The following is a 26,068-nucleotide window of genomic DNA, read 5'->3' as shown; positions in this document are numbered from 1 at the left end:
ACTTAGTACCATACGATTGCTGGCACCTAATGACTCCCCAGTTTACCTATGTCTTATTCATCTTGTGTGAAAGCCCCATCGAGTCTCGTCGGTTCATCGCCCCTCTTGTTTCCTAAACAATGAATCACAATATTCTTCATCACTGCTTCCATAAGTTTTACTCTCCATGTTTCTAGTCTACCGTGGGCCTCCGAGTTTTTCCAGCCCAACTCCTCATGGTTGAAATTTAGTACTAGGAGTTTAGCTTTCCTTCTTGCTCTCACTGTTTCTAGCAAATTCTTTTTTCGTGATCATGCTACTTCCTTGGCGTCTTATTGTTATGAGGCTCGTTGGATGAGCGATGGTAACAAAGGAGACAACTGTAGACTTATTGAGGCCTTGTATTGGTAATCGTGGCGGAGCTCAGCCTGTCCGTCTGGTAAGCCTGCACGAGAATGTGAGCGAGGGCTACGGCCTAGGTGTGTCGGTTTAAACGGGGGTCACGTGACAAGGCCTGGCCAAGGAGCCTGACTATAAATGTTTCTAGAACATAAACCATACAAGTAATAGACTGTTAACATTATTGTTGGGTGGTGGATTATATATCACTGCCACAATTACTCTCGTCTCTCCGGACATAACGGAACCTACTGTATAGTATCTCAGATCACATTTTCAGGTGTCCTAATTCCTCTAGTCTCCAGTGGTTTCTGACCGTCAGTGTTACACGTGTGTGCACACATGTATTTTCGCGCGCGCGCGTGTGTGTACGCACGTGTGGAGACGTGTGTATGGATGTGTGTACACGTGAAAATGAGAACTGGGTCATCGGGTAAGGGTGGTTGGTTACAACTCTGCTGCATATATTGTTTCACTCTCTTCCTCCTAGGTAACTTGCTTCTACCTCCATCACTAAGGACTCTCTCTTCCTTCCCTCCACTCAGAAGTCATGATGCTGTTGCTGCCACCGCTGTTTCTAGTGCTGTTGCCGCCGCCGTTGTTGCTGTTGCTGTTTTTGCTGGTGCTGTTATTTTTGTCGCTGCTGCATTTTGCTGCTACCGTTTCCGCTGTTGGTGGAGGAGGGTACCACCAAGAAGGGAGGTGGGGGGGAACAGTGGTATTGTTACCGTAAATAAAACATGCCTCATGTTTGTTAGGGGAACAGCTGAGTGGCTGTGGTGCTTGCTTGCATGTCTCTGCTATAATGCACGCTTGCTCGTGCGTGCCTCCACGTCTACTCAACGATTTATACTCGCAGATTTGTACTCGTTGATTTGTACTCAGATTTGTAGACAAAGATTTGTACTGGCAGATTTCTGTTTATTGAGGTCGAATCTAGACTTGTGGTCCCCACCTCATTAACACACGGTATTATTGGTTTCTGGCCTAGTGTGCCATATCGTACCTACTCTTGAAATTGTACAGTGTCTGTTTCTCAGGTACACTTCATTCCACCTCTCTACTTACCCGGAGTCTCAAAAATGTTGTTCTAACATTCCTGTGATTTATTCGTGGCGTTAGCTTCCTTATGTTCCCGTGTTGATGTTCCCAGCACTGCACACTCTTCATTGGGAATTAGTCTGACTGCAGAGCTTTAGATCTTTTCAAGGCTCTGAATATATATTTTTTCAGGCAAGGGTTCCACGCTGGTGCTGCGTATTCTCATGTGGGCCTTACATTATGTGCAGAATACCAAAGATTGTTGCAGGTTGCCAGAGTCAGTTGACTGATGTGTTTTTCCAGCGCTGTGGTCGCTGTGATTCATTACCAAATACTTGTTATGTTTGTCAATTTTTGTAGCTTATTAAAGTTCCGTTTCCGGTCTCGCTTCCTCCCATACCATCACAATTATTCTTGCATTTCATCTGCTCCTTGGTAAACTTTAGGGTTTTCCCGTTTGATTTTCTTGCTCGTAGATTTGTATCCGGTAGTAGTAAACTGTGTTAAATACTTCCTTGCAATGAAGGAAAATGCATTCCACCCATTCCTATCTCTTGTTTTTTGGCAACTGTCATATAACTACAGTAGTTTCGTTAGATAGACTTATCCTGAAAATCCCTTTTTAAGAATTATGTTCTTTACTGATACCGGTTTGTAGTTCAGCGTCGCCTGCCTTCCTAAATGTAGTCTACATTAACCAACTTCCAACTGCCGGGTAGTTGTCCAGTCTCTAGCGACTTCTTGAATTTCTTGGTTATGGACTCGCACAGTTGTTCTACTCTGTCCTCAGTACTGTGTTGTGAGGTTTCATTGTTTTGTGGTGCTTAACGTTAGTCTGCGTGTCGTGAGTACTAGCAGTTGGTCTGAGCCGGCTTCTGGGAAGATGATCTCGAGAACCGTCGTCAGTTACATAAGTAATTACCAGTGATTAATTACACGCATGCACCATGGAGAGAAACTAAAGGAAGGCTACCAGATGCTGAAGGAGGAGAGCTAGAGTATACGTGATTATAATATATGAAGAACTGATAGGGCGGAGAGAAAGTAACTTCTTGAAATAATTCTTTATTCTCAGGCTGGTAGATAAATGGAATGAGGTGGATGAGGGCGAGGTGGAGACACTATGCCTTGTTCAAGAGTAGATGTGGCAACACACAAAAGTTTTGAAACCTGTAATGTCAGTCGACGTAGTTTGTGGGCAGGGCCAATGACTGAGACCTGACCCTGGCAAACACCAATGAGAGAGTAAACACTGTGACTGGTGGTGTGTGTACTCACTGAAATATTCTCTTTCCTCTACTCTTTCCTCTTCCCTTCTTCCTACCCTCAGAATATGCGTCATGATCTTTGTTTACTGAGTGGTCTTGCCCTGCAGGTGCGGACGTTCGAGAGCGACGGTGGCGGTGGACTGACGTATGCAGCTCTGGCCGACGGTGTCTTCCTGTACGACGTGATGCTACACCTGTGAGTACACCCACACTTACTGTAACTCTCACTATGTCTTCCTGTACCATGTTATGCTACACCTATGTATACACCCACGCTAACTAACTCTACACACACTCACTATTTGTTCCTGTACTACTTGATGCTACACACAGAATACACTGTGTAGTATGGAAGTGGTGGAGACAAAGTGCACACATAGTATTAAGAGCAACCCTGCTACTGAGCTAGGACCCAGAATCACAATAATACAGGTTGATGAAACAAGAGGCAGGACCAAGACTCGACCACCACATACAAATACGACGAATGCAAAATGAGTGACTAGACATTTTTGCTCCTTTCAAGATCTCACTGTTATGTATTACTTTTCTTTTTCTTTTAGAAGGGCATAAGTAATTACTGGGTACGCGATGACTGTCGCTGGATGTGTTTGTCATTGTTCTGTGCGTAAGAACAATGGTAAGTGTTCGTATTTTGACAGGAACATAAGGAGTGTTGTGTTTTATGAAGGCTGGAAACCTCTAGGTTTTGGCTACTCTACTCTACTCTATACGATCATCTGCTGCAGCAGGTGTTGTGGGTATTGTTTACTTGTTTACTAGTGACCAGCAGCAGGTGTTGCATAGCTGTGTTACCTGGGGGATACCTGCATAACGTTTCCGGGGGGGGGGGTCGGTTTCCCTGCGGCCCGGTCCCAGACCAACCTTCCTGGAGAATCAAGGTCTGATTATCCAGGCTGTTACTGCTGGCCTCATGTATCCTAACATATGAAACGCAGCCCAGCTGGTCAAGCATTCACTTGAGGAATTAGTCTTGTTCCTTCTTGAAAACGACATAGGCTCGTGGTGTTTCCACGAAGGCACGGGCAGAAGGCGTAGAAGAGTCGGGGACCTCTGACACTCATCGAGTTCTCTCTTTGTGTACTTGTCGTGCTCCTGCTTTTAGTGAAGGTATTTTGCACGGTTTGTCAATTCTCTTGTTTTGCTGAGTGATTTCAGTGTTCAGGTTTGGGACTAATCCCGCAGATGTAAATTATGTATCTTTCTTGCCTGCGTTCCAAGGGATACAGTTGAAAGGACTTCAAGAATTCCCAGTACTACAGATGCTTGGCTGAGTGTATACGAACAGTGAAAGTTCTCTGTACATTTTCCAGCTCAGCAATCTCGCTTGCCTTGAAGAGGGCCATCAGTATTGAGCAGTATTTCAGTCCGGAGAAAACAAATAACTTGAAGAATATCATTGGCTCAGCATGTCTTGTCTTGAAAGTTCTAGAAACACAACCTATTATTTTTCTTGCTATAGCAGTGGCAACATTGTTGTGATTCTTGAATGCGAGATATTCGGTATGATTACTCCAAAGTCTGGCACATGGGACTTTCACTCTATTGAATGATTTGGGGTTGTCCTATACTCTGTTATTTTATCTCCTTCAGTCTTTCATAGCGGAGTAATTGAAACTTGTCCTCCTTAAACATCATATTGTTGTCAGACAGCTGAATGCGTTTACTGGTGACCAGCAGCAGGTGTTGTGTAGCTGTGTTATGTAAGACAGCTGGCTACTTGTTTATTGGTGACCAGCAGCAGGTGTTGTATAGCTGTGTTATGTAAGACAGCTGGCTACGTGTTTACTGGTGACCGGCAGCAGGTGTTGTGTAGCTGTGTTATGTAAGACAGCTGGCTACTTGTTTACTGATGACCAGCAGCAGGTGTTGTGTAGCTGTGTTATGTAAGACAGCTGGCTACTTGTTTACTGATGACCAGCAGCAGGTATTGTGTAGCTGTGTTATGTAAGACAGCTGGTTACTTGTTTACTGATGACCAGCAGCAGGTATTGTGTAGCTGTGTTATGTAAGACAGCTGGTTACTTGTTTACTGGTGACCAACAACGTGTATTGTGTAAGACAGCTGGCCCCTCACCCCTCCCTCCCCCGTAACTTCCTCTGCAGTTTGGGGGTTGAAAGTAACAGTGTGTGAAGTAGCAGTACCTGGGACCCACCTCACTTTCACCAGCAGGCGTGACTCATGTTGCTACTGCTGTTGGTTATTGGTGGTGGAGTTGTTGCTGGTAGTTGTGGTAGTTCAGGTGCTGGTGATACTGGTGATTGCGGTTCTGATGCTGGTTATTGTGATGGTTCTGGTGCTGGTTGTTGTTGTGGTTGTTCTGGTGCTAATGGTTGTTGTGGTGGCGGTTCTGGTGCTGGTGATGCTGCTGGTTGTTGTGGTGGTCCTGGTGCTGGTGATGCTGCTGGTTGTTGTGGTGGTTCTGGTGATGCTGCTGGTTGTTGTGGTGGTGCTGGTGATGCTGCTGGTTGTTGTGGTGGTTCTGGTGTTGGTGATGCTGCTGGTTATTGTGGTGGTGCTGGTGATGCTGCTGGTTGTTGTGGTGGTTCTGGTGTTGGTGATGCTGCTGGTTGTTGTGGTGGTTCTGGTGCTGGTGATGCTGCTGGTTGTCGGTGGTTCTGGTGGGGATACGCGTGGTTGTGGTGGTGGTGACGCTAATGTTACTGGTTATGATGCTTGTGTTACTGGTTGTGGTGATGCTTGTGTTACTGGTTGTGGTGATGCTTGTGTTACTGGTTGTGGTGATGCTTGTGTTACTGGTTGTGGTGATGCTTGTGTTACTGGTTGTGGTGATGCTTGTGTTACTGGTTGTGGTGATGCTTGTGTTATTGGTTGTGGTGATGCTTGTGTTACTGGTTGTGGTGATGCTTGTGTTACTGGTTGTGGTGATGATAGTGTTACTGGTTGTGCTGATGCTAGTGTTACTGGTTGTGCTGATGCTTGTGTTACTGGTTGTGCTGATGCTAGTGTTACTGGTTGTGGTGATGATAGTGTTACTGGTTGTAGTGATGCTTGTGTTACTGGTTGTGGTGATGCTTGTGTTACTGGTTGTGGTGATGTTAGTGTTACTGGTTGTGGTGATGTTAGTGTTACTGGTTGTGGTGATGATAGTGTTACTGGTTGTGGTGATGATAGTGTTACTGGTTGTAGTGATGCTAGTGTTACTGGTTGTGGTGATGCTTGTGTTACTGGTTGTGGTGATGATAGTGTTACTGGTTGTAGTGATGCTAGTGTTACTGGTTGTGGTGATGCTAGTGTTACTGGTTGTGGTGATGCTTGTGTTACTGGTTGTGGTGATGATAGTGTTACTGGTTGTAGTGATGCTTGTGTTACTGGTTGTGGTGATGCTTGTGTTACTGGTTGTGGTGATGCTTGTGTTGTGGTGGGGTGGGGCTGGGGGGTGGTGTTCCTACAATGTAGGTATTATATATACTTTAATAGGGTATATGCATGTTGCAGGTGTTCTCCGTGTAACTGCTCTCAGGCCGGGCCGCGGGGGCGGTGATCTGTGTAACTGCTCTCAGGCCGGGCCGCGGGGGCGGTGATCTGTGTAACTGCTCTCAGGCCGGGCCGCGGGGGCGGTGATCTGTGTAACTGCTCTCAGGCCGGGCCGCGGGGGCGGTGATCTGTGGAACTGCTCTCAGGCCGGGCCGCGGGGGCGCTGTGGAACTGCTCTCAGGCCGGGCCGCGGGGGGGGTGCTCGGGGTAACTGCTCTCAGGCCGGGCCGCGGGGGCGGTGATCTGTGGAACTGCTCTCAGGCCGGGCCGCGGGGGCGGTGATCTGTGGAACTGGTCTCAGGCCGGGCCGCGGGGGCGGTGATCTGTGGAACTGGTCTCAGGCCGGGCCGCGGGGGCGGTGATCTGTGGAACTGCTCTCAGGCCGGGCCGCGGGGGCGGTGATCTGTGGAACTGCTCTCAGGCCGGGCCGCGGGGGCGGTGATCTGTGGAACTGCTCTCAGGCCGGGCCGCGGGGGCGGTGATCTGTGGAACTGCTCTCAGGCCGGGCCACGGGGGCGGTGATCTGTGGAACTGCTCTCAGGCCGGGCCGCGGGGGCGGTGATCTGTGGAACTGCTCTCAGGCCGGGCCGCGGGGGCGGTGATCTGTGGAACTGCTCTCAGGCCGGGCCGCGGGGGCGGTGATCTGTGGAACTGGTCTCAGGCCGGGCCGCGGGGGCGGTGATCTGTGGAACTGCTCTCAGGCCGGGCCGCGGGGGCAGTGATCTGTGGAAGTGCTCTCAGGCCGGGCCGCGGGGGCGGTGATCTGTGGAACTGGTCTCAGGCCGGGCCGCGGGGGCGGTGATCTGTGGAACTGGTCTCAGGCCGGGCCGCGGGGGCGGTGATCTGTGGAACTGCTCTCAGGCCGGGCCGCGGGGGCGGTGATCTGTGGAACTGCTCTCAGGCCGGGCCGCGGGGGCGGTGATCTGTGGAACTGCTCTCAGGCCGGGCCGCGGGGGCGGTGATCTGTGGAACTGGTCTCAGGCCAGGCCGCGGGGGCGGTGATCCGTGGAACTGGTCTCAGGCCGGGGCGGGGGCGGTGATCAGTGGAACTGGTCTCAGGCCCGGCCCCCGGGGCGGTGATACGTGGAACTGGTCTCAGGCCGGGCCGCGGGGGCGGTGCTCCGTGTAACTGGTCTCAGGCCGGGCCGCGGGGGCGGTGATCCGTGGAACTGGTCTCAGGCCGGGCCGCGGGGGCGGTGATCCGTGGAACTGGTCTCAGGCCGGGCCGCGGGGGCGGTGATCCGTGGAACTGGTCTCAGGCCGGGCCGCGGGGGCGGTGATCCGTGGAACTGGTCTCAGGCCGGGCCGCGTGGGCGGTGATCTGTGGAACTGGTCTCAGGCCGGGCCGCGGGGGCGGTGATCTGTGGAACTGGTCGCAGTCCGGGCCGCGGGGGCGGTGATCTGTGGAACTGGTCTCAGGCCGGGCCGCGGGGGCGGTGATCTATGGAACTGGTCTCAGGCCGGGCCGCGGGGGCGGTGATCTGTGGAACTGGTCTCAGGCCGGGCCGCGGAGGCGGTGATCTGTGGAAGTGCGGGTGTCTGCACATTTTGAAAATCACTTCTTTGTACAAGCTTCAGTGAGAAGGGAAAGTTCCTGTATGCTGGTGAAGAGCTTGTGGTCCGAGGAGTTTGAGCTACCCCTCACTACCTGGTGTTCTGAGACACTGTACGACTTCTACGGGCTCAGGGCTTCCACAAAAATGTACTGGTAATGAAGTGTTTCTTGCAGGTCTATGGGCAAGGCTTAGAAGAAGCCCCTGTTTGTGTACCTGGAGTTTACCTGGAGAGGGTTTCGGGGGTCAACGCCCCCACGGCTCGGCCTGAGACCAGGCCTCATGGTGGATCAGGGTCTAATCAACCAGGCTGTTACTACTGGCCGCACACAAGCTGACGTACGAACCACAGCCCGGTTGGTCAGGTACTGACTTTAGGTGCCTGTTCAGTGCCTTCTTGAAGACAGCCAGGGGTCTATTGGTAATCCCTCTTATGTATGCTGGGAGGCAGTTGAACAGTCTTGGGCCCCGGACACTTATTGTGTCCGGACACTTATTGCCTCTCAGTGTACTCGTGGCGCCCCTGCTTTTCATCGGGGAAAATGTTGCATCTCCTGCCGAGTCTTTTGCTTTCATACCTGTATAACTGTGAGAATGACCAGCAGGTGGCACCACTAGAGCTCCTCCATCCTGGTTGCTTGTGGATGCCCACGCATCATAAAACCAACATTGTATATGGCAGTTAAGTGGCCATTTTTTTTTATATACAATTTGGAGTAAACATTCCCTTCAATAGTAACTCCTGGCGCGCTTGCAAAGTGTTTACCTCTGGAAAGACGTTATGTTTCCTGACTTTGAACAAGGCAGGAAGCTGCTGTCTAGTGTAATTACTGGCCTTAAGTGGCTGACCTAGAACAGCCAGTTAGCGCCTGGCATTATCTAGCACAGAGGTTGGTGAACTTTTTTTGGGTATTACCACAAAATTAATTGAGAGATTACCCACCAGACTTGAAAGACCGCAAAATCCTGAAAACACAAGGAGTATTCAAATTCAAAGTAGTTTATTGAATATATTTGTATGATGAATACAGTATAATACTGTACGTATTATACGCGATAAAGCAACTTTAAAAATAAACAAAATTAACAAAATAAGAAAAGGAAAAATAAACTGCATGAAATAAAAAATAATAACAGATTTAATAAAAATCTCACCAGGGAACTGAAGAATTTCATTGTAAACATTTTGACCTCAGGGTTTGTAGAAATGACATTTCATTTTTGATACAACATCAAAATTAGGACTTTTTGATGTCAGAGCAATCTGGACACTGCGGCCTTCAACCGATACTTTGTTTTAAAGTTAATGAAAGTGGAAAATCCTTGTTCGCGAAGATAGTTGCAGACGGCAGCGGTATTTTTATCGCTTCCTCATGTGCAATTTCGAAAGCCATTGCAGCTCTTGACATTCAAAAAAAGGACAGATCTGCGTTGTTGTGAAATTCAGTGCGTGTTCCATTGTTGGTGCAAAGTTCAAGAAGTGCCTCTGCCAGTCCTCCAGGTTCTTCTGGCACAAATGCAGCTTTCATAATTCGCCTCTCTTGTTAAAAATATAATATTGTTTTGCCATTTTATTTATATGTTTATTTAGATTTCGTTATCACCGAGAGTTTCATTTTTACCCCCATTTGAAGTAATTTACCCTGGTTCCCCGATGTAGGATCTAACAGGAGTCCTATTGGCTGAAAACATCGTATCTATGGAGCCAGTCACTGTCACGCATTCAGGAGCCTCTCCCACGAAAAGCCCAGCTCTCTCATTGGTTGATTAATCTCATTTAGTTAGCCAATCATTGTCCGTGGTTGAAAACAGGCTCTGGTATTCGCTGAATAGAAGTTGGTCAAGCAGGTAATGATCTTAGTGTTGGTAACAATATAAATGATTGAAATGCCAGAGTAGAAGTGAGAAAAGTTGGTTATCTTATGTGTACCACTGCGCTGGGTTAATTTATATTAAATATTAAAACGGCAACTGTCGTGTGCACCAGTGCTCGCTCTCTCTTCACAACCATAATAAAACTATTAATTTTACGTTACTTTTTATATTTATATTGTTATATTTATTATGTCATTTATTATTACTATTGTTACTATTATTATTATTATTATTATTAATGATGAGACGACATCAAAATGTTTTTGCAAAACCGATGTTCAATTTTAGGCCGGTAGTGATAATATTAAAATTAACCAATATCCATTCTTTGTCATACACCCCGTTCCTCATCATTATCATCATATACGGTAGTAGTAAAACCCGTTAGCGTCATACAGCACTACGGAAATGAGAGCATTGGGAAGGGGGGTGAATAGTTTGATCCGAGGAAGGGAAGTTGTATCTACATTTCCTTGGATATAGAGTCCTTCACAGACGTCAAGGCAGCCCTCATGCTTGCAGGTTATTAATTTAACAAATACAACGAACACAGAGATGTGTTGTTTAAAAACAACAAATACAAAGGTTTTCCCTCGGGAATTGGACAATTAAACTCTGGAAATTTAAGCCTAATTGGCTCGTCGTTGCCTATTACTAACCTCTTTCAGCACACCAACTGCAGGTCCTATTAACATTTGCAATAATCATCAATTTGTAATTGTCAGAGTTTCATTAAAACATTATGTTTAGGTATATAGTGTGTGTGTGTAGGTAGGTGTGTGCATATGTGTAGGTATGTAGTGTGTATGCCTGTAGGTATGTAGTGTGTGTGTGTTTGGTATGCAGTATGTGCATGTATTTGGTATGTGCTGTATACCTGAGTGTATGTATTCACTGTGTGTATACCGTGTGTGTAGATGTTTACACCGTGTATGACCAGTGTGTGTGTACATTGTGTGTATGTAGCTATCGTGTATGTGGGTATGTTTACACTGTGTGTATATCCAATGTATGTACACGTTTTTGTGTATGAAGGTACTTACATTGTCTGCAGTATATACTGCGTATGTAGGCATGTGTACAGTGTGCATATGTACTGTGAATGTGCAATGTGTGAAGGTATGCAAACTGTATGTGTACTCTGTACACATACTAATCAATTGTTAAGGTGTTGAAGAATGTTTAAGGAATTCGTAGAGTTATGGGTGATAAAAAATGATAGCTTAGGATAATAGATTCCCTTAGCTCTCAATTATTATTTAAGGGGAAGATGTGATAAATGTGTGTGTGTGTGTGTGTGTGTGTGTGTGTGTGTGTGTGTGTGTGTGTTCAATACGTAGATGTAGAGATATGCCTCTTCAATTGAGAGTGGGGCCTACTTTCTTAAGTTGTTCTGATGTTGAAAACAAGAGTCAGCACTCCTTGTTTTGGGTACGGGGAGGATTGATTATTCAGAACAAGAATTTGGCTAAGTGGGGGGAAAACTATCAATGGCCACTTAAGTGGGTATATTAGTAATTAGTTCTACCAGGAATAAATGATATGCGCTTTCCTCTCCCCTGGTATGACGACACTATGTACTGTGCGTGAAGGTATGTATATACTGTGTATGACCAGTGACTAAGAGGGTACACATTGCGTAGGTGTATAAACGTTTGTATAGATGCATTTATACAATGTGCTTGTAGATATGTACACCTGAAGTTCAGATTGTACACCAAGCATGTATAGGCGTGTACAACCAGCTAGTGTGTACACGCAGGAAAGTCAACTTGCTCACATCTGGTAGGGTAGAAGCTCTCTCTCAAAGAATGTGATGTCAACAAGAGCAACGATCTTAAATCAGAGCTTTCAGAAATTGAGATCTGCAGCACCGGAAATACTTTTAGAACACACGGTTAAGAAAGCTCTGAAGACACTCAAACTACACACAATGACAAAGCTTTTACTGAAGAGAAAATCCGCAGCAAATTTACTCGTATCTTCCAAACTAGCAGAAAAAAAAGATGACGTAGTAGAGGAAGAATGTTGAAAAAGAACTGACCTGTAATGCTCCAGGACGGATCATTTATGAATTGTTCCAGCCACGGTATTGTGACTTATTATTTTATGAGAGCGAGTACGTGCGTGTACTCACCTAGTTGTGGTTGCAGGGGTCGATTCCGCCTCTTCACTGGTCGCTACTAGGTCACTATCTCTGCTCTATGAGCTTTATACATCACTTCCCAGACTATTCTAATTCCTGAAAATTCTGTGACTGAAGAAATACATCTCTGTGATTCATCCTAGTCTTCAACTTCCAATTGTCATCCCTTGTTTCTGTGTCCCATCTCTGGAACATCCTGTCTGTCCACCTTGTCGATTCCTCTAAGTATTTTATATGTCGTTATCATATCCCCCCTATTTCTCCTGTTCTCCAGTGTCGTCAAGTCGATTTCTCTTAACCTCTCTTCATAGGACATGCCCCTTAGCTCCGAGACTACTCTCGTTGCAAACCTTTGCACTTTCTCTAGTTTCCTTACTTGCTTGGCTACGTGTGGGTGCCAAACTGGTGCTGCATACTCCAGTATAGGCCTGACGTACACAGTGTACAGGGTCCTGAACGATTCCTTATTGAGATGTCGGAATGCTATTCTTAGGTTTGCAAGGCGCCCGTATGCTGCAGCAGTTATTTGGTTGATGTGCACCTCAGGAGATGTGCCCGGTGTTGCACTCACCCCAAGATCCTTTCTCTTGAGTGAGGTTTGTAGTCTCTGGCCCTATAGACTGTACTTCGTCTGAGGTCTTCTTTGTCCTTCCCCAATCTTCATGATTTGCATTTGGTGGGGTTGAACTCTAGGAGCCAGTTTATGGACCAGCCCTGCAGCCTGTCAAAATCCCTTTGTAGTTCTGCCTGGTCCTCATCCGATTGAATTCTTCTGATTAACTTCACATTATCTGCAAACAAGGACACTTCTGAGTCTATTGCTTCCGTCATGTCGTTTACATATACCAGAAATAGCAGAAGCTGGAGGACGAGGCAGGTATAACAGGGAAGGCACTGCAATGGATCAGAGAAAACCTGACGGGAAGGCAGCAGCGAGTCATGGTACGTGATGAGGTGTCAGAGTGGGTGCCTATGACGAGCGGGGTTCCACAGGGGTTAGTCCTAAGACCGGTGCTGTTTCTGGTATGTGGGAATGACATAACGGAAGGCATAGACTCAGAAGTGTCCCTCTTTGTAGACGATGTGAAGTTAATGAAAAGAATTCAATCGAAGGAGGATAAGGCAGCACTACAGTGGGATCTGGACAGGCTGCAGGTCTGGTCCAGCAACTGGCTCCTGGAGTTCAGCCCCACCATGTGCAATGTCATGAAGATTGGGAAGGACAAGGGAGACCGCAGAAAGAGTACAGTCTAGGGGGCAAAGATTACAAACCTTACTCAAGGAAAAGGATCTTGGGGGTGTGTATAATGCCGAGCACATCTCCTAAGGTGCACATTAACCAAATAACTGCCGCAGCATATGGACGATTAGCGAATCTAAGAATAGCATCACGACATCTCAGTAAGGAGTCATTCCGGAGCCTGTTCACCGTGTACGGCAGCTCCAGTTTGGAACCCACACCTGGCGAAGCGCGTCAGGAAATTAGAGAAAGTGCAAAGGTTTGCAACGAGACTAGGCCCGGAGCTAAGGGGCATGTCCTACGAGAAGAGGTCGAGAGAACTCGACCTGACGACACTGAAGGACAGGAAGGACATGATAACATATAAAATACTGAGAGGAATGGACAAGATGAACAGAGATAAGATGTTCCAGAGATGGGACACAGCGACAAGAGGTCACCATTGAAAGTTGAAGACACAGACGAGTCACAGAGATGTTAGGAAGTATTTCTTCAGTCACAGAGTTATCAAGCAGTAGAATAGTCTGGAAAGTGAGGTAGTGGAGGCAGGATCCATACATAGCTTTAAGAAGAGGTATGATAAAGCTCACATAGCAGGGAGTGACTCAGTAGCGACCAGTGAAGAGGTGGGGCCAGGAGCTATGAATCTACCCCTGCAACCACAATTAGTGAGTACACACACACACACACGGGGCCAGGAGCTGAGTCTCGACCCCTGCAACCACAATTAGGCGAGTACACACACACACACACACACACACACACACACACACAGTAACCAAAAAACGTGTAGTTTCCAACTAAGCGGTCATGTTTCCCTGGAGTTTACCTGGAGAGAGTTCCGGGGGTCAACGCCCCCGCGGCCCGGTCTGTGACCAGGCCTCCTGGTGGATCAGAGCCTGATCAACCAGGCTGTTACTGCTGGCTTCACGCAAACCAACGTACGAGCCACAGCCCGGCTGATCAGGAACCGACTTTAGGTGCTTGTCCAGTGCCAGCTTGAAGACTGCCAGGGGTCTGTTGGTAATCCCCCTTATGTATGCTGGGAGGCAGTTGAACAGTCTCGGGCCCCTGACACTTATTGTATGGTCTCTTAACGTGCTAGTGACACCCCTGCTTTTCATTGGGGGGATGTTGCATCGTCTGCCAAGTCTTTTGCTTTCGTAGTGAGTGATTTTCGTGTGCAAGTTCGGTACTAGTCCCTCTAGGATTTTCCAGGTGTATATAATCATGTATCTCTCCCGCCTGCGTTCTAGGGAATACAGGTTCAGGAACCTCAAGCGCTCCCAGTAATTGAGGTGTTTTATCTCCGTTATGCGCGCCGTGAAGGTTCTCTGTACATTTTCTAGGTCAGCAATTTCACCTGCCTTGAAAGGTGCTGTTAGTGTGCAGCAATATTCCAGCCTAGATAGAACAAGTGACCTGAAGAGTGTCATCATGGGCTTGGCATCCCTCGTTTTGAAGGTTCTCATTATCCATCCTGTCATTTTTCTAGCAGATGCGATCGATACAATGTTATGGTCCTTGAAGGTGAGATCCTCCGACATGATCACTCCCAGGTCTTTGACGTTGGTGTTTCGCTCTATTTTGTGGCCAGAATTTGTTTTGTACTCTGATGAAGATTTAATTTCCTCGTGTTTACCATATCTGAGTAATTGAAATTTCTCATCGTTGAACTTCATATTGTTTTCTGCAGCCCACTGAAAGATTTGGTTGATGTCCGCCTGGAGCCTTGCAGTGTCTGCAATGGAAGACACTGTCATGCAGATTCGGGTGTCATCTGCAAAGGAAGACACGGTGCTGTGGCTGACATCCTTGTCTATGTCAGATATGAGGATGAGGAACAAGATGGGAGCGAGTACTGTGCCTTGTGGAACAGAGCTTTTCACCGTGCCTGCCTCGGACTTTACTCTGTTGACTACTACTCTCTGTGTTCTGTTAGCGAGGAAATTATAGATCCATCGACCGACTTTTCCTGTTATTCCTTTAGCACGCATTTTGTGCGCTATTACGCCATGGTCACACTTGTCGAAGGCTTTTGCAAAGTCTGTATATATTACATCTGCATTCTTTTTGTCTTCTAGTGCATCTAGGACCTTGTCGTAGTGATCCAATAGTTGAGACAGACAGGAGCGACCTGTTCTAAACCCATGTTGCTCTGGGTTGTGTAACTGATGGGTTTCTAGATGGATGGTGATCTTGCTTCTTAGGACTCTTTCAAAGATTTTTATGATATGGGATGTTAGTGCTATCGGTCTGTAGTTCTTTGCTGTTGCTTTACTGCCCCCTTTGTGGAGTGGGGCTATGTCTGTTGTTTTTAGTAACTGTGGGACGACCCCCGTGTCCATGCTCCCTCTCCATAGGATGGTAAAGGCTCGTGAGAGGGGCTTCTTGCAGTTCTTGATGAACACGGAGTTTCATGAGTCTGGCCCTGGGGCAGAGTGCATGGGCATGTCATTTATCGCCTGTTCGAAGTCATTTGGCATCAGGATAACATCAGATAGGCTTGTGTTAACCAAATTCTGTGGCTCTCTCATAAAAAATTCATTTTGAATTTTTTATGAGTAGCTCACTCATTTCCTTGTTGTCATCTGTGTAGGACCCATCTTGTTTAAGTAAGGGCCCAATACTGGACGTTGTTCTCGACTTTGATTTGGCATAGGAGAAGAAATACTTTGGGTTTCTTTCGATTTCATTTATGGCTTTTAGTTCTTCCCGCGATTCCTGACTCCTATAAGATTCCTTTAGCTTAAGTTCGATGTTTGCTATTTCTCTGACCAGTGTCTCCCTACGCATTTCAGATAGATTGACCTCTTTTAGCCGCTCTGTTATTCTTTTCCGTCGCCTGTAAAGAGAGCGCCTGTCTCTTTCTATTTTACATCTACTCCTCCTTTTTCTTAGAGGAATAAGTCTTGTGCATACATCGAGTGCCACCAAGTTAATCTGTTCTAGGCATAAGTTGGGGTCTGTGTTGCTTAGTATATCTTCCCAGCTTATATCGGTTAGGACTTGGTTTACTTGGTCCCACTTTGTTTTTGTTATTGAAGATGAATTTGGTGAATGCTCCCTCGTGACTAATCTCATTTTGTCGGTCTGGGGCTCCACGCATACATGTCTGAACCTCAATTTTGTTGTGATCTGAGTATATTGTTTTTGATATGGTGACATTTCTTATCAGATCATCATTGTTAGTGAAGATGAGGTCTAGTGTATTCTCCATTCTAGTAGGCTCTATTATTTGCTGGTTTAAATTGAATTTTGTGCAGAGATTTAAAAGCTCGTGTGAGTGTGAGTTTTCATCAGAGCTGCCTCCTGGTGTTATTACTGCAACAATATTATTTGCTATATTCCTCCATTTTAGGTGCCTTAAGTTGAAATCCCCCAGGAGCAAGATGTTGGGTGCAGGAGCTGGAAGATTTTCCAGACAGTGGGCAATTTTTAACAGCTGTTCCTGGAATTGCTGGGATGTTGCATCCGGAGGCTTGTAGACTACCACAATGACTAGGTTTTGGTTCTCGACCTTTACTGCTAAAACTTCCACTACATCATTTGAGGCATTAAGCAGTTCTGTGCAAACAAGTGACTCTGCAATGTACAGGTCAACCCCCCCCCCTTTTGCCTGTTCACTCTGTCACATCTGTATAGGTTATAACCTGGGATCCATATTTCGTTGTCTAAGTGATCCTTTATGTGGGTCTCAGTGAAAGCCGCGAACATTGCCTTTGCCTCTGCAAGCAGTCCACGGATGAAAGGTATTTTGTTGTTTGTTGCTGGCTTTAGACCCTGTATATTTGCAAAGAAGAATGTCATCGGACTGGTGGTATTGTTGGTACTGGGGGGGGGATTTTTTTTCCAGCATTAGTATCTGTATCTGTTGGTTTGGAGTGGAGGCCATCGACTGTGGTTCCACTCCAGGAATGACTGGATTTGGTGTACAATTTCTGCCATTTCCTGCCAGTTTTTTTTTCCTTCCTGGCACTAAAAAACCTCTCCCTCTTGAGTGGCTGTGGCTACCCAGGTTTTCCCATGGCCTGGATGTTTTGTATCTTTTTGTCCCCTTTAGATGGTGTGCCTGGCAATTTAAGTTATAGCACAGTCTTTCCTGTACTGAAGAGGTACACATTTCAGGGTGAAAAAGCTTACAGGAAGGGAGTCTGCATTTTCCTGTTGTCATATGGGCACGGCATTTTCTAGGGTGGTCATAGTTGCACGTCCCATCTGTTTTTCCAGATTTCCCATGTCTGCAGATACCAAGTGCATAGTATGTGCACAGGCTAGGTTTCCTTTTGCCTTGGGTTTCTGTGACTGTATTCCCTGTTGGTGCATGTTTACCTGTCTTATTCCTATCTTCCCTAGCACCAACAATGGAGCTCCCACCAGTTGTTTTTGGTAATATATCCTCACTATTGCTAGTGGAGTCCTCTTGTTTGCTATTTCCTGTTGTATTTCTTGTTTGCAATATTGGTTTTATCTTATCTTTGACTACACTTGTTTCCCCACTACGGCTCCTGTCCCCTATGAGGTCATTTATATGCATTCCTTCCTGCGTATAATTCCCGACTACCTGGACAAAATCTCCAGCTTCACCATTACTGTCTCCCAGGACAGCACCTCCAGCTTCACCATTTCTGTCTCCCAGGACAGCACCTCCAGCTTCACCATTACTGTCTCCCAGGACAGCACCTCCAGCTTCATTACTGTCTCCCAGGACAGCACCTCCAGCTTCACCATTACTGTCTCCCAGGACAGCACTATCAGCCCCACATTTACTGACTACCAGGACATCACCTCCAGCCTTACAGTTTCTGACTACATGGCCAGTATCAAGGGCAGTACCATTCAGCCCAGACTTTTTATGTTCCCATCTGTTGTAGAAAGCTTCCAGGTTGTCTATGAAAGCAGCTTTGATGTTATCCTCTTTTAATACCCTTGTGATTTTAGTCTACAGATTTATCTCCTTTGGGCATACCCAAAAACACTTCCCTGTTTTAATACTGCTTGTAGCTAGTTCTTGGATATCCGCACAAGGGGCGTGACACCAATTTCCACAAAAATGACAATTTATCCATGTGGAAGCCCGTTTATTTGATTTATTGGAGACTACACACATCCAGTTATATAATTTGTTTACTGGTGACTAACTATGCATATACGTTAATTAACGTTATGCGACCTTAAAGAGCTATTAATATTGGTCCCGATGTTGAGTGGTGAGCAGGGGACCCCCGATGTTGAGTGGTGAGCAGGGGACCCCCGATGTTGAGTGGTGAGAAGGGGACCCCCGATGTTGAGTGGTGAGCAGGGGACCCCCGATGTTGAGTGGTGAACAGGGGACCCCCGATGTTGAGTGGTGAGCAGGGGACCCTCGCGGTTGAGTGGTGAGCAGGGGACCCCCGATGTTGAGTGGTGAGCAGGGGACCCCCGATGTTGAGTGATGAGCAGGGGACCCCCGATGTTGAGTGGTGAGCAGGGGACCCCCGATGTTGAGTGGTGAGCAGGGGACCCCCGATGTTGAGTGGTGAGCAGGGGACCCCCGATGTTGAGTGGTGAGCAGGGGACCCCCGATGTTGAGTGGGGAGCAGGGGACCCTCGCGGTTGAGTGGTGAGCAGGGGACCCCCGATGTTGAGTGGTGAGCAGGGGACCCCCGATGTTGAGTGGTGAGCAGGGGACCCCCGATGTTGAGTGGTGAGCAGGGGACCCCCGATGTTGAGTGGTGAGCAGGGGACCCCCGATGTTGAGTGGTGAGCAGGGGACCCCCGATGTTGAGTGGTGAGCAGGGGACCCCCGATGTTGAGTGGTGAGCAGGGGACCCCCGATGTTGAGTGGTGAGCAGGAAACCCTCGCGGTTGAGTGGTGAGCAGGGGACCCCCGAGGTTGAGTGGTGAGCAGGGGACCCTCGAGGTTGAGTGGTGAGCAGGGGACCCCCGATGTTGAGTGGTGAGCATGGGACCCTCGCGGTTGAGCGGTGAGCAGGGGACTCACGATGTTGAGTGGTGAGCAGGGGACCCCCGATGTTGAGTGGTGAGCAGGGGACCCTCGAGGTTGAGTGGTGAGCAGGGGACCCCCCGAGGTTGGTGAGCAGGAGACCCCAGAGGTTGAGTGAGAGTGGCAGTGTAATTCTCAGGTTATTGCTGAAACTGCCGCTCTGTCCACCAGTATTGTCACTAATACAGAGAGTGAAGGAGCACCAGGGGGGGGGGGAGAAGACTGGGGGTGGGGGGCAAGAGGTAATGAGGCAGGAGTAAGAGGTGTTTGGGAGGGGGCAAGAGTGCAGGGGAAGGGAGCAAGAGGTGCTTATCAAGGGGCAGCGTTAAACCCGTAGGAGTCGTACAGCGCCTGAGGGAAATAGGGAGCAATCGGGTTCAATACAAGAAATAGTCAGGTCCAATTCTTTGGACCAGGAGCCCCGTCACTGACAGTACCCAAGACGGGAATGCCAGGTGTTGTAAGCACAGTGGATATGCTAATGGTATATAATACCGACAGGTTGATAAGTAGGACACATGTGCAACAGTTCGGTCCCTTTATTCCGAAGCGTTTCGCCTACACAGTAGGCTTCTTCAGTCGCGTACAGAGGCAGCAGAAACAGTAGAGATGTAAAGACGATCTCATCAGTCCATCACCCTTGACGTAGTTTTCAAGGCTGAAGGACTGATTATATCGTCTTTAAATCTCTACTGCTTCTGCTGCCTCGACTGAAGAAGTCTGCTGTGTAGACGAAACGTTTCGGAATAAAGGTACCTAACTGTTGCACAGGCAGTTGGGAGACACAAGAAAGGTGGCATGCAAGCGTGCGCAAAACAAAAGGGTCGCCTGGGTTTTTCTGAGCAAAAGATAACTGCCTTGAAGAATTGGAATGCACGAATAAACAATGGAGCCAACAATAGGCTGTCCCGCAGCCCCAAGAAGGCGACCACTAAATAATGAAATAAAAATATTAAATGAAAAATGTCAAATAACAATAATCGCAAACACCAGTCAATTTTGTAATGCCCTTAAAGTTTCCCAAGAAGTATAACAAGGCAATGACTTATAAAGAATAAGTTGAAGGGAAACAGGTAGAGGGGACGCAATGAGCTGCTACCAGGCATCGTGAAGACAGCCAGGAGCACAGGGAGGCTGCCAGGGCCCCCGGAGCTGGGGCCCCGCCTGCAGCCAAACTCTGTGCCAGGCAGCTGCGCCCGGGCAGCTTGCAGCCACAGCCCTGCGTTAACTCGAAGGCACCAGGCAGCCGGCGCACAGAAACTCAGCAGCACTTAATTATTTGAATTAAGTTTAGTAAGGAAACTATGATGTTATGAGAGGCACTGTCAATGATCTGCTGCTCGATTTACCCATTGCATCGTGAATGACAGCCCGAGTTCACAGTGAGGAGAGACTGGCTCTCACAGTGGAACCACCACCAGGTAGCTGGGTGGTTTTCCTCAACCCTGCACTTAATACCTCCTCTGTTATGGCAGCAAATGTCTTGCAAATTATTGTCTTGCGTTATGCAGCCCCTCCAGCCTCCTCTTGGTTATACTCTGAAGGCACCACGGTTATAATCTGAAAGTTCCTTGGTTATACTCTGAAAACCATACAGAAACTCTAGAAACAGACTAAACAATGGTTGGGAAAGAAAGACTAACATGAAATCGGTTTAAATTTTGTACAATTTGTCTTCCCACGGTTTAGATTGTGTGTGAGAGATGCTTACTAGTGCAAGACGCACCGAGTGTGTCATGTTACTACCTTAAATATTTCTGAACACATTTTCTTTTTACGTAAATTTGAAAGAAATAAGACCACGACTCCTTGTGATGTAGTTCAGCTGGGCTTGTGAGGTCTCTGGGGAGACCTAATTTAACCAATTATATGGTCACACTTTGCCTTGGCAAACGTCTGTAGCCACGCCCACGTCTGAGTCTAGGTCTGGACGGCGTCAGACCTAGGCGTCAGGTCGTACACGTGGTTGTGGAGGGTGCTTGGACCACCATAAAAGCCCAAGGAAGAGCATGATCAGGAGATGCGAGCGGAGCTGCTGCTGGGGTGCAGAGCTCCTGAGCAGAGACTTCGAGCGGAGCTGCTGCTGGGGTGCAGGGCTCGGGGGAAGGCTGCTGAAGTCTCTGGAGGAGACTGTTGGAGACATTGGGCAGAGTACTGGCTTGGAGCAGTACTCGTGCTGTGTAGGTCTTGGGACCTGTGACTTAGTTCCTGTAGTGAACTGTCCTCTGTACTATATTGTAAGTTATATTCATTTTCGTCAAGTTGATTGTGTTCCCTGTCTGACTGCTTATGTGTACCATCCCATTTGTCTAAACCACAATAATGTTCTCCTGTTCCCAAATATATTATTGTACAAAGACTTAATAATAAACTGTGTTTAAGTAGAATAGTAATATTCACTGTCCCCGTTATTTGCTATTCCTATTTTCTCCATTTATTTATGTGTAGTTAAAGTAGTGAGAGGGTGAGCAGTGATTAGCGGAGGTAGGTAGGTAATGTGAGGTCACTGGTGACTACATCTTCACCTCTCATTACTCTACACTCCACTCCACACTGCTCACCCTCTCACTACTTTAACTACACATAAATAAATGGAGAAAATAGGAATAGCAAATAACGGGGACAGTGAATATTACTATTCTACTCAAACACAGTTTATTATTAAGTCTTTGTACAATAATATATTTGGGAACAGGAGAACATTATTGTGGTTTAGACAAATGGGATGGTACATATAAGCAGTCAGACAGGGAACACAATCAACTTGACGAAAATGAATATAACTTACAATATAGTACAGAGGACAGTTCACTACAGGAACTAAGCCACAGGTCCCAAGACCTACACAGCACGAGTACTGCTCCAAGCCAGTACTCTGCCCAATGTCTCCAACAGTCTCCTCCAGAGACTTCAGCAGCCTTCTCCCGAGCCCTGCACCCCAGCAGCAGCTCCGCTCGAATCCCCTGATCATGCTCTTCCTTGGGCTTTTATGGTGGTCCAAGCATCCTCCACAACCACGTGTACGACCTGACGCCTAGGTCTGACGCCGTCCAGAACAAAAGACCTCAGACGTGGGCGTGGCTACAGACGTTTGCCAAGGCAAGTTGTGACCATATAATTGGTTAAATTAGGTCTCCCCAGAGACCTCACAAGCCCAGCTGAACTACATCACATCCTCAGCGCTTTATGCATAAGGAGCATTACTAACAGATCTCTGGTTGTCTTCAAGAAGGAACTCGATAAAGTCATCGTCAGTTATTGATCAGCCGAGTTGTGGTGCGTACGTTGGACTAAGGGCGGTGGGCACCAACAGCCTGATCGATCAAGCCAGTAACCATGGAGCCTGGTGGTCTGAGACCATTGACTTCAAGGAAGAGCTTGACTGGTTTTTGATCAGCTGTGCTGTAGTTCTAAAGTTAGCCAAAGTGCTGTGAACGAATAGTCTAGCTGAGCAGGTCAGCCATCAGCAGTCGTGGTCCGGCCGGCTGGATCGGCGACCCCGGAATCAAAATATTCTAGGTAGCTTCTTTTGTTGGCAGCCTTATACTGAATTAATTAGAAGATTTTGTATATTTCCCGAAAACATGAATTTGCAATCCAGTGTGTTGTGGAAGTACCTGTATGTGGACTGAGTGTGGAGGGAAGGATCTGGGTGTGGATATGAGGGACCTGGGTGTGGAGGGAAGGATCTGGGTGTGGATGTGAGGGACCTGGGTGTGGAGGGAAGGATCTGGGTGTGGATGTGAGGGACCTGGGTGTGGAAGGAAGGATCTGGGTGTGGATGTGCGGGACCTGGGTGTGGAGAGAAGGATCTGGGTGTGGATGTGCGGGACCTGGGTGTGGAGAGAAGGATCTGGGTGTGGATGTGCGGAACCTGGGTGTGGAGAGAAGGATCTGGGTGTGGATGTGAGGGACCTGGGTGTGGAGGGAAGGATCTGGGTGCAGATGTGAGGGACCTGGGTGTGGAGGGAAGGATCTGGGTGTGGATGTGAGGGACCTGAGTGTGGAGGGAAGGATCTGGGTGTGGATGTGAGGGACCTGGGTGTCGAGGGAAGGATCTGGGTGCAGATGTGAGGGACCTGGGTGTGGAGGGAAGGATCTGGGTGTGGATGTGAGGGACCTGAGTGTGGAGGGAAGGATCTGGGTGTGGATGTGCGGGACCTGGGTGTGGATGTGAGGGACCTGGGTTTGGAGGGAAGGATCTGGGTGTGGATGTGAGGGACCTGAGTGTGGAGGGAAGGATCTGGGTGTGGATGTGAGGGACCTGGGTGTCGAGGGAAGGATCTGGGGGTAGATGTGAGGGACCTCAGTGTGGAGAGAAGGATCTGGGTGTGGATGTGCGGGACCTGGGTGTGGATGTGCGGGACCTGGGTGTGGAGAGAAGGATCTGGGTGTGGATGTGAAGGACCTGGGTGTGTAGGGAAGGATCTGGGTGCGGATGTGAGGGACCTGGGTGTGGAGGGAAGGATCTGTGTGTGGATGTGAGGGACCTGGGTGTGGAGGGAAGGATGTGGGTGTGGATGTGAGGGACCTGGGTGTGGAGAGAAGGATCAGAGTGTGGATGTGAGGGACCTGGGTGTGGAGGGAAGGATCTTGGTGTGGATGTGAGGGACCTGGGTGTGGAGGGAAGGATCTGGGTGTGGATGTGAGGGACCTGGGTGTGGAGGGAAGGATCTGGGTGTGGATGTAAGGGACCTGAGTATGGAGGGAAGGATCTGGGTGTGGATATGAGGGACCTGGGTGTGGAGGGAAGAATTTGGGTGTGGATGTGAGGGATCTGGGTGTAGAGCGAAGGATCTGGGTGTGGATGTGAGGGACCTGGGTGGGGAGGGAAGGATCTGGGTGTGGATGTGAGGGACCTGAGTTTCGAGGGAAGGATCTGGGTGTGGATGTGAGGGACCTGAGTGTAGAGGGAAGGATCTGGGTGTGGATGTGAGGGACCAGGGTGTGGTGGGAAGGATCTGGGTGTGGATGTGAGGGACCCGAGTGTGGAGGGAAGGATCTGGGTGTGGATGTGAGGGACCTGAGTGTAGAGGGAAGGATCTGGATGTGGATGTGAGGGACCTGGGTGTGGAGGGAAGGATCTGTGTGTGGATGTGAGGGACCTGGGTGTGGAGGGAAGGATGTGGGTGTGGATGTGAGGGACCTGGGTGTGGAGAGAAGGATCAGAGTGTGGATGTGAGGGACCTGGGTGTGGAGGGAAGGATCTTGGTGTGGATGTGAGGGACCTGAGTGTAGAGGGAAGGATCTGGATGTGGATGTGAGGGACCTGAGTGTAGAGGGAAGGATCTGGATGTGGATGTGAGGGACCTGGGTGTGGAGGGAAGGATCTGGGTGTGGATGTGAGGGACCTGAGTGTGGAGAGAAGCTTCTGGGGGTAGATGTGAGGGACCTGAGTGTGGAGAGAAGGATCTGGGTGTGGATGTGCGGGATCAGGGTGTGGAGAGAAGGATCTGGGTGTGGATGTGAGGGACCTGGGTGTGGAGGGAAGGATCTGGGTGTGGATGTGAGGGACCTGGGTTTGGAGGGAAGGATGCGGGTGTGGATGTGAGGGACCTGGGTGTGGAGAGAAGGATCTGGGTGTGGATGTGAGGGACCAGGGTGTGGAGGGAAGGATCTTGGTGTGGATGTGAGGGACCTGGGTGTGGAGGGAAAGATCTGGGTGTGGATGTGAGGGATCTGGGTGTGGAGGGAAGGATCTGGGTGTGGACGTGAGGGACCTGGGTGTGGATGTGAGGGACCTGGGTGTGGAGGGAAGGATCTGGGTGTGGATGTGAGGGATCTGAGTTTCGAGGGAAGGATCTGGGTGTGGATGTGAGGGACCTGGGTGTGGAGGGAAGGATCTGGGTGTGGATGTGAGGGACCTGGGTTTGGAGGGAAGGATGTGGGTGTGGATGTGAGGGACCTGGGTGTGGAGAGAAGGATCTTGGTGTGGATGTGAGGGACCAGGGTGTGGAGGGAAGGATCTTGGTGTGGATGTGAGGGACCTGGGTGTGGAGGGAAAGATCTGGGTGTGGATGTGAGGGACCTGGATGTGGAGGGAAGGATCTGGGTGTGGATGTGAGGGACCTGGGTGTGGAGGGAAGGATCTGGGTGTGGATGTGAGGGACCTGAGTTTCGAGGGAAGGATCTGGGTGTGGATGTGAGGGACCAGGGTGTGGAGGGAAGGATCTGGGTGTGGATGTGAGGGACCAGGGTGTGGAGGGAAGGATCTGGGTGTGGATGTCAGGGACCTGGGTGTGGAGGGAAGGATCTGGGTGTGGATGTGAGGGACCTGGATGTGGAAGAAAGGATCTGGGTGTGGATGTGAGGGACCTGGGTGTGGAGGGAAGGATCTGGGTGTGGATGTGAGGGACCTGGGTGTGGAGGGAAGGATCGGGGTGTGGATGTGAGGGACCTACGTGTGGAGGGAAGGATCTGGGTGTGGATGTGAGGGACCTGGGTGTGGAGGGAAGGATCTTGGTGTGGATGTGAGGGACCTGGATGTGGAGTGAAGGATCTGGGTGTGGATGTAAGGGACCTGGGTGTTGAGGGAAGGATCTGGGTGTGGATGTGAGGGACCTGGGTGTGGAGGGAAGGATCTTGGTGTGGATGTGAGGGACCTGGGTGTGGAGAGAAGGATCTGGGTGTGGATGTTAGGGTGTGGATGTGAGGGACCTGAGTGTGGAGGTAAGGATCTGGTTGTGGATGTGAGGGACCTGAGTGTGGAGGGAAATATCTGGGTGTGGATGTGAGGGATCTGGGTGTGGATGTGAGGGACCTGAGTGTGGAGGTAAGGGTCTGGTCGTGGATGTGAGGGACCTGAGTGCGGAGGGAAGGATGTGGGTGTGGATGTGAGGGACCTGGGTGTGGAGGGAAGGATCTGGATGTGGATGTGAGGGACCTGGGTGTGGAGGGAAGGATTTTAGTGTGGATGTAAGGGACCTGGGTGTGGAGGGAAGGATCTGGGTGTGAATGTGAGGGACCTGGGTGTGGAGGGAAGGATCTGGGTGTGGATGTGAGGGACCTGGGTGTGGATGTGAGGGACCTGGGTGTGGAGAGAAGGATCTTGGTGTGGATGT

At 48.8% G+C, this 26,068-nt stretch overlaps 1 protein-coding gene across 2 annotated transcripts in view; it reads left to right on the top strand.

Moving 5' to 3' along the window:
- Nucleotides 1-2,794: 2,794 nt before the first annotated feature.
- Nucleotides 2,795-26,068, top strand: part of LOC128699162 (girdin) — a 707,427-nt gene continuing 684,153 nt past the window's right edge. For both annotated transcript variants that reach the window (XM_070090172.1, XM_070090171.1), the window contains exon 1: nucleotides 2,795-2,883. In XM_070090172.1, coding sequence (XP_069946273.1) covers nucleotides 2,873-2,883 — 11 coding nt within the window. In that variant the 5' untranslated portion in view covers nucleotides 2,795-2,872. The remainder of the gene's footprint in view (nucleotides 2,884-26,068) is intronic.

Source organism: Cherax quadricarinatus, chromosome 31 (genome assembly GCF_038502225.1).
Source record: "Cherax quadricarinatus isolate ZL_2023a chromosome 31, ASM3850222v1, whole genome shotgun sequence".
NCBI classification, from domain to species: Eukaryota; Metazoa; Arthropoda; class Malacostraca; order Decapoda; family Parastacidae; genus Cherax; species Cherax quadricarinatus.
This window is presented reverse-complemented; position numbering and strand designations above follow the sequence as displayed.